We start from the raw sequence: 8,278 nt of genomic DNA, 5'->3' as shown, positions 1-8,278 counted from the left end.
GCCCCTCCTTTTGCTGTCAAGTAGCCAATCACGCTTGAGTACGTCTATTACATCACACATGAAGTCACGCCTTTCTTAACGTTCACACGACTAACTGTGGACTGGACCAATTAAGTTCTAGGGTGACAGTGTTTGAACCAATCAGAATGCGTGCTGACAAAAAAAGGCGGGTTTTAGCCTCATGGTCCTTCCTGCTTCTGGGTTTAACTTCCTGCTGCTTCGTCCTCTGAAAATTACAACGTGAGTAGAGTTTTTATTTCTGCTCCGAGTTATTAACATAACGACGCATTTCTCCTGCAGCTTCACGCATGTTTAGTTTTCCTCCATAGACAGCAGCTGGTGGTTGTTTTAAAGCTGAATGTCTCGAGGCTGAGGCGCGCGGAGGAGCTAGCTAAGCTAATGTTCCCATTCATAAAACCAGCAGCTACTACTGGTTTCCTCCCAGTTCATCCACCTTTCTGGCTGCTCGCAGCCTTGTCTGCTCACATGGAGGAATGAAAGGTGTTCGTAGTGCAAAGGAACATTTCATATTCCTGCAGCTTTACGGTTAAAACTAAACTGTATTCCTGCAGCTTTATAGTTAAAACTAAACTGTATTCCTGCAGCTTTACGGTTAAAACTAAACTGTATTCCTGCAGCTTTACGGTTAAAACTAAACTGTATTCCTGCAGCTTTATAGTTAAAACTAAACTGTATTCCTGCAGCTTTACGGTTAAAACTAAACTGTATTCCTGCAGCTTTACAGTTAAAACTAAACTGTATTCCTGCAGCTTTAAGGTTAAAACTAAACTGTATTCCTGCAGCTTTACAGTTAAAACTAAACTGTATTCCTGCAGCTTTACGGTTAAAACTAAACTGTATTCCTGCAGCTTTACAGTTAAAACTAAACTGTATTCCTGCAGCTTTACAGTTAAAACTAAACTGTATTCCTGCAGCTTTAAGGTTAAAACTAAACTGTATTCCTGCAGCTTTACGGTTAAAACTAAACTGTATTCCTGCAGCTTTACAGTTAAAACTAAACTGTATTCCTGCAGCTTTAAGGTTAAAACTAAACTGTATTCCTGCAGCTTTATAGTTAAAACTAAACTGTATTCCTGCAGCTTTACAGTTAAAACTAAACTGTATTCCTGCAGCTTTATAGTTAAAACTAAACTGTATTCCTGCAGCTTTATAGTTAAAACTAAACTGTATTCCTGCAGCTTTACAGTTAAAACTAAACTGTATTCCTGCAGCTTTATAGTTAAAACTAAACTGTATTCCTGCAGCTTTATAGTTAAAACTAAACTGTATTCCTGCAGCTTTACAGTTAAAACTAAACTGTATTCCTGCAGCTTTATAGTTAAAACTAAACTGTATTCCTGCAGCTTTACAGTTAAAACTAAACTGTATTCCTGCAGCTTTATAGTTAAAACTAAACTGTATTCCTGCAGCTTTACAGTTAAAACTAAACTGTATTCCTGCAGCTTTACAGTTAAAACTAAACTGTATTCCTGCAGCTTTACAGTTAAAACTAAACTGTATTCCTGCAGCTTTACAGTTAAAACTAAACTGTATTCCTGCAGCTTTACGGTTAAAACTAAACTGTATTCCTGCAGCTTTACAGTTAAAACTAAACTGTATTCCTGCAGCTTTACAGTTAAAACTAAACTGTATTCCTGCAGCTTTACAGTTAAAACTAAACTGTATTCCTGCAGCTTTACAGTTAAAACTAAACTGTATTCCTGCAGCTTTACAGTTAAAACTAAACTGTATTCCTGCAGCTTTACAGTTAAAACTAAACTGTATTCCTGCAGCTTTACAGTTAAAACTAAACTGTATTCCTGCAGCTTTACAGTTAAAACTAAACTGTATTCCTGCAGCTTTAAGGTTAAAACTAAACTGTATTCCTGCAGCTTTATAGTTAAAACTAAACTGTATTCCTGCAGCTTTACAGTTAAAACTAAACTGTATTCCTGCAGCTTTAAGGTTAAAACTAAACTGTATTCCTGCAGCTTTATAGTTAAAACTAAACTGTATTCCTGCAGCTTTACAGTTAAAACTAAACTGTATTCCTGCAGCTTTACAGTTAAAACTAAACTGTATTCCTGCAGCTTTACGGTTAAAACTAAACTGTATTCCTGCAGCTTTATAGTTAAAACTAAACTGTATTCCTGCAGCTTTACAGTTAAAACTAAACTGTATTCCTGCAGCTTTACAGGATTTACAGCTAAAACTAAACATTAAGTTGTTTTATTGCTCCAGTTTTCAGGTTTTCTCTTTCCCCTCTATCTGAACTAACAAATCCCAGAGTCCAGTCATGCCTAGTCTGTTATTCTGTTTGTCTTTTCAGCTTTATTCTGTGTGACATGAGATGGTTACAAGCTTGTTAAACAGCTTAACTAGTTTAACTACCACAACTCCCAGGCTGCACAAACATGTCGGTTATAAGGCTTTTTTTTTCAGAGATATATTTTAAGCGTTACGTTGAAGTTAAAGTGGAACTATTCTGTGCATTCCAGGCTAATTTATGTTTATTTCTGAGCCCAGAAGGGCTGGGATTGATGGAGTTATTGTCCCAAATGGCTTTATTTACTTCAGACTGACCCTCTCCGTAGGCTGTCAGATCAGCCTGCGGGCAAAACGAGTGGATTGAGACTCTTCCGCATTAAGCCCCGCCTCCCGCCACTGCACTACATCGGGAGCGCGCACCGCACCTGCTTTCACCGTCATTGTAACGTCTCATAAACAGAAGGATTAGGCTCATATGAACTCAATAAAAAAACAAACTACAATGTCAACACATAGCATACAGCGCTACATGTTGGAACCTGAATCAGAGCCTGAAAACAAAGTGGAAAACAGCAACCCACAGCAACGAATGCAGCAGGATGTCTCTCTTTGGTAAACTCACCAGCCATCGTTGGAAATAACTTTATCCCACGTTTTCCACCCGCCTGATGTATTTGTACATGCCCTTGTTAACCAGTAGAAGGTAACCAATCACCGAACCTTATCCCCCGGGACGTCACAAGGATTTCCACGTAGAAAAAACTCTACAACGTCGCCATGGAAACCGAACGGAGAGCGTGCTGGAACTCAAACTCAAACTCAAACATGCGTTTAGGTGATAAAAAACAGTGTCGTTCACATGTCTGATGAGGATTCAACACTGTAACACTGTAGAAAGCTCAGAAAACTCCAAATACCAGAATAGGAACCCTTTAAAAAAGAAAATCTGAATACCTTTAAAGTGGATTTTAGAGGTACTGACTGTTTACTCCTCTGCATGTCTGCATGCCGACACATGGGTGCTTTGTCCAGCTGAGTTCATATGAACAAACCTAAAGTCATATTTTAAAGTGAGTTTGGATGTTAGCAGCAACTCGGTGCTTTGCTGGAAACGCACCATGTCTCAGCACGCAGAGGAGGAAAGAAGAGTCAGGACCTGAAGTCCAGCAAAGACCTGAATTAGGACCCGAGAGATGCATCTGATCCATCTGCTGTTGGCCAACACCTTATCAGAAATGGTTTCCATGGAAACGGGGCCTAAAAAAGCCAATTCAGTTCAACTTTATTTATATAGCGTCAAATCACGGCAATGCCATCTCAACTTTACAGACAGAAAAGAAAACATCATGAAAGCCGATTCATAACAGCCTATATAAGGAAACCAACAGATTGAGTTGAGTCCAACTCAATCTCCCATCCTGAGCAAGCACACTGGCGACAGTGGGAAGGAAAAAACTCCCTTTTAACAGGAAGGAAACCTCCGGCAGAACCCGGCTCAGGACAGGCAGCCATCTGCCTCTGCTGTGTGGGGGGAAGAGGACAGAAAGACAACAGACAACAGGAACTGCTACTCCCGGCCAGGGAGACCTGCTGAGACAGGAGACATACATGTTAATGATGCTACACTGTTATGGGGGGGAAGAGGGGGGGGGGGGGGGGGGGGGGGGGGAGGGAGGCGATAAGAGAGAGAGATAAAGAGAAAGAAGCTCAGTGTATCAGGAAATGTCCCTCAGCAGTCTAAACCTATAGCAGCATAACTAAGGGATGCTAACCATCCCTAGCTATAGGACTTATCAAAAATATAAGTCTTCAGCCTAGTCTTAAAGGTGGGGAGGGTGTCTGCTTCCCTAACACTAACTGGGAGCCAGGAAAACCTGCGGTCACATGACCCAAGAACTGGACTGTAGATCTGTGGAAACAGGTCTGATGGGGGGGCGGGTCCTCCTCAGAACCAGGACCTGAACACCAGAGAAGCGGTGTGAGGATGGAGATGGCGGGTTGCGCTGCAGGTGTCCCTCGTGTTCGGGGAAGGAGGCGCTTCAGACCGAGGAGAGGATTCTCATCCAAAGTGACGGAAACAAAGATCCGGGTCCAGAAACCCGAACCGGTGAGAAATACAAGATCTTTGCTAAAATCCGCCGGCGTCCTGCCTTCTGTTGTTCCGCGGCAGAGTCGGATCCTCGGGACGGTAAGCAGTAGAACAGGAGGAGGTTTGGAAAGTCCTGGAAGGATCCTGGAGATGGCTGGAACGCAGGACAGGAGAATAAAAAACCACTTTAAGCTCTTTAGAACTGGACCGGTTCTGGTTCTGGTGGTTCTTTGTGTGTGAACGTGTTCCAGTAAACCCTGTTTTCTCCATGTGTCCCCCGGGGGCCAGCATGGGGAGTGTTCTAGCTGCCAGCTCCCCCAACCCGCCTCCTGCGGCCCTCGGCAGCACCGCCACGGGGCTGACGGTGCCGCCCGGCTTCGGCATGCCTCCGGTCTCTCCGGTCCCGGCCCAGACGGCGGCGTCTGCGGGGCAGCAGGCGGAGGATGGGCTGCCCAACCCCGGCACCTTCGACGAGTGTCATCGCAAATGTAAAGGTGAGAAGGAGCCGATTCCGGCAGACTGTTGGCGCGAAGCCGCCGTAACCGAGACGCTGCTTCTCCTCCAGAGGTGTTCCCCGTGCAGATGGAGGGCGTCCGGCTCGTCGTCAACAAAGGCCTTAGCAACCACTTCCAGGTAGGTGCCGCCGCCGGCGCCGGGCAGCTGTCGCCGCCGCCTGCAGGTCTAACGCTGCGCCTGTTTGCAGGTGAACCACTCGGTGCTGCTCAGCACCGCCGGAGACTCCAGCTACAGGTTCGGCGCCACCTACGTGGGCTCCAAGCAGACGGGTCCAGCAGAGGTAAAGCTCCTCTCCGCCTGCTTTCCGGCCGTTTCCGCTGTAACCTGAACGCAGCGCTGTGCTCCTGCAGTTCTTCCCGGTCATGGTGGGGGACATGGACAACAGCGGCAGCCTCAACGCGCAGATCATCCAGCAGGTCAGCGGCAGGATGCGATCCAAAGTGGCCTTCCAGGTAAAGCCGCCGCCGTCAGCGCCGTCCTGTCAGCGTGGCGCCACTCGTGATGCTGACCTGCTTCGCCTCCGTCCTCAGACTCAGCAGAATAAGTTTGTGAACTGGCAGGGAGACGCTGAGTTCAGGGGAGAGGACTTCACGGCCACGGTGACTCTGGGGAACCCGGACGTCCTCGTCGGTTCTGGTAGGCGACCCGCTTCCCGTCCAGGACGCTCGGCTGGGGTCTGGTCGGGTCCGGTTGGTGCTGTTGGGATGAGTTTGGTGTGATGTGGGACCCAGTTCCCTGAGGCATGCAGCAGCTGCACTGCTCTGTTTTATTTAATTTACTGGTTTTTATTTGTTTTATTTCATTTTCATGTCTGAGATGGAATTTATTTTATTTTATTTGTAGTTTTATTTCCAGTTATTTTGACGTCATCCAGGAAACATTTCCGTCGCGTTTGTCATGATGATCATATGAAGGAAAAAAAAGTCTGATTATAAGATTTAAGTCAGTATTTGTCATTTATTTGAATAAAATTTTTACTTTAAGTCTTTTTTAAATGCTTTTTTAAAATGTTATTTTTCATTTGATTTAGTTTTAGTTTTATTTCAGCGTGAGGCTGGATCGGAGTCAGAAGTTTGTTTCTGGTTTATGTCTCCACTAAAGTGAAATAAAATCAGTTCTTCACCGATTCTTTAACCATCAGGATTCCTGCTTTTACTTTGAAAGTTTGCCTTTTCCTGTCAGGCATCGTGGTCACCCACTACCTCCAGTCCATCACGCCGGCTCTGGCGCTGGGGGGCGAGCTGGTTTACCACCGCCGGCCGGGCGAGGAGGGTTCAGTCATGTCATTAGTGGGCAGGTATACAGGTGGGTCCCAGCTTCAGGTTTTTCGTCTCAACCAATCACGTTTCCCGATGACACTGCGTCTCTGTGCAGGAAGCAACTACGTTGCCACGGTAACCCTCGGCTCAGCGGGAGCTCACGCATCGTACTACCACAAAGCCAACGATCAGGTACTATTATTATTAATATTAAATACTAATAAATAAATAATAAATAAATATTATATATATATATATATATAAATAAACAATATAAATATATGACATAACATATATATGTTATAAATATAACACAACATATAAATATGTATAGATATATTTATTATTATTATTATTATTATTATTATTATTAATAAGAATTATTGTTGATATTATTAATAAATGATAATAAATAAATAATATTAATCAGGTACGCTCTGTCGTTTCCTGTGTCGCCTTTGTGTCTTTTTACTTCCTGTTCTGCTCTCTTCTTCTTCTGCAGCTGCAGGTCGGCGTGGAGTTTGAGGCGAGTTCCCGCACGCAGGACACCAGCGTGTCGTTCGGATACCAGCTCGACGTGCCCAAAGCGAACCTGCAGTTTAAAGGTACGAAGACGGAGGTTGGTGCGCTGCTGGAGCACGTTGACCTTCATTCTTTTATTTTCAGCGTTTTATTTGCACGTCGAGACAAAACATCTGAGCTCCAGAGAAAATCTTCATGTTTACGTGTTTGCAGCCAAAACGTAAACAAAACTTTTATCGAGACATTTCTACGTAAATGTTGGACAATTTTTATGTTATTTATATGAATTATTTATAGTTTCTGCTGAAATGTTTTATCAGCGAAACCTTTTACTAATAAAATGTATTTCAGTTGTAAAAACATCAAAATAAACTTTTAACAGGAAAAGAAAAGAAATGGAAATTTTACGTCAATTTAAAAACTGACAATTTGATCATTTATATTACATTTATTTCTATTTTGATTTTATTTCTTTTTACTTTGTTCTAAATATACTTTAATAAAAGTATTGTTAAAAAGTACAAAGAAAGAAATGAACAAAAAGCTTCTTGCAGAGTTTCTGTTTACAGGGTGTCCTTGAATGCACCATGAAGTTTCACAGATTGTTGAGGTGTACCTTGAACGCACCGTGACGTTTAGTCCCGTTTTTTTTTCTTTTTTCTAAAACAAATTTTTATTCCATCTGAAGAAAAAAGATTTTCAGTTCAGCTTCATTTAAACGCCACCAGTTCACAACAAACTCGTCTGGTTTGATCCAGTAAATCATCCAATGGATGTGAACTGGTTCCCAGCGTGTGCTCTGATTGGACAGCGGATCAGGCTCCGCCCACTGATCAGGGAGCGTTGTGGAAGGATGAAGCAGACTCTCTGGGCGTTTGGGACCGCGGTCAACGCCGCTAGCTGGTTGGGGGGCGGGGTCTGGGCTGGACGAATCAGTTGTGGGCTTATTGCGTCCCGCTGACCTGCTGCGGTTTGTCTCTGCCTCCAGGTTCGGTGGACAGCAACTGGATCGTGGGCGCGACGCTGGAGAAGAAGCTGCTTCCGCTGCCGCTGTCGCTCGTCCTCTGCTCCTTCCTCAACCACCGCAAGAACAAGTTCCAGTGCGGCTTCGGCATCACCATCGGTTAGACGCACGGCGCCGCGCTGGCACGTCAGACGGACCACGGCGAGAGGTTCGATCCCTGAACGCTGGTCCATCGGACTCGCACACGTCAGAACTCAACGCCTGTTTTTGCTCCAAGACTGAATTTTATTTCCATTTTTACTGTAAAGTCTTTCGATCGGTTGGTGACGTATTGATCGCCATGTTTACAGCTGTTTCATCTGTTTTGTTGCCTTTTCATGTCTCCGTGTGACGACCTGTACATACTCCTGATAAATACCCTTTTACTAAACACTCCAGACCACTTTATTGATCCCCAATGGAGCCGATCGGCCGCAGCTCAATCCACCGACACACGAAGTATAATCCTGTTATTTCTGCAGGAAAACATTAAACGTTCAGTTTTCCTCATCAAATCTTTATAGAGATTTAAAATCAGCCAAAGTAGCTCTGAAACAATTCGACTTTATATAACGATGTCCTGGAAACACATGGAGAGGCCTGGAAACGAGAGGAGGAGCC

The 8,278-nt window shown here is 44.1% G+C and overlaps 1 protein-coding gene across 2 annotated transcripts; it reads left to right on the top strand.

Moving 5' to 3' along the window:
- The first annotated feature begins 203 nt into the window (after nucleotides 1–203).
- On the top strand, nucleotides 204–8,044 carry tomm40l (translocase of outer mitochondrial membrane 40 homolog, like). 2 transcript variants are annotated; one of them, XM_079258261.1, is made up of 10 exons: nucleotides 204–240; nucleotides 4,646–4,851; nucleotides 4,923–4,990; nucleotides 5,061–5,153; nucleotides 5,224–5,325; nucleotides 5,404–5,509; nucleotides 6,056–6,178; nucleotides 6,248–6,324; nucleotides 6,635–6,737; nucleotides 7,643–8,044. In XM_079258261.1, the coding sequence occupies exons 2-10, from the start codon at nucleotides 4,647–4,649 to the stop codon at nucleotides 7,780–7,782; spliced, it is 1,017 nt and encodes a 338-aa protein (XP_079114387.1). In that variant the 5' UTR covers nucleotides 204–240; nucleotide 4,646; the 3' UTR covers nucleotides 7,783–8,044. The 2 variants fall into 2 exon arrangements, with proteins under 2 accessions (XP_079114387.1, XP_079114386.1); XM_079258260.1 differs by lacking the exon at nucleotides 204–240 and having other exon boundaries at nucleotides 3,961–4,851.
- The last annotated feature ends 234 nt before the right edge of the window (nucleotides 8,045–8,278 follow it).

The sequence above is a fragment of the Telmatherina bonti genome (assembly GCF_933228915.1).
Source record: "Telmatherina bonti genome assembly, chromosome: 19".
Taxonomy (NCBI): domain Eukaryota; kingdom Metazoa; phylum Chordata; class Actinopteri; order Atheriniformes; family Telmatherinidae; genus Telmatherina; species Telmatherina bonti.
The sequence above is the reverse complement of the archived record's forward strand: the minus strand, read 5'-3'. Positions and strand labels throughout refer to the sequence as shown.

Coding starts and splice junctions, on each gene's coding strand:
- tomm40l (XM_079258260.1), top strand. CDS start 4,626: ATGTGTCCCCCGGGGGCCAGCATGGGGAGTGTTCTAGCTGCCAGCTCC. Junction 5,326..5,403: donor GATCCAAAGTGGCCTTCCAG/GTAAAGCCGCCG, acceptor CTCCGTCCTCAG/ACTCAGCAGAATAAGTTTGT. Junction 6,738..7,642: donor AGCGAACCTGCAGTTTAAAG/GTACGAAGACGG, acceptor CTCTGCCTCCAG/GTTCGGTGGACAGCAACTGG.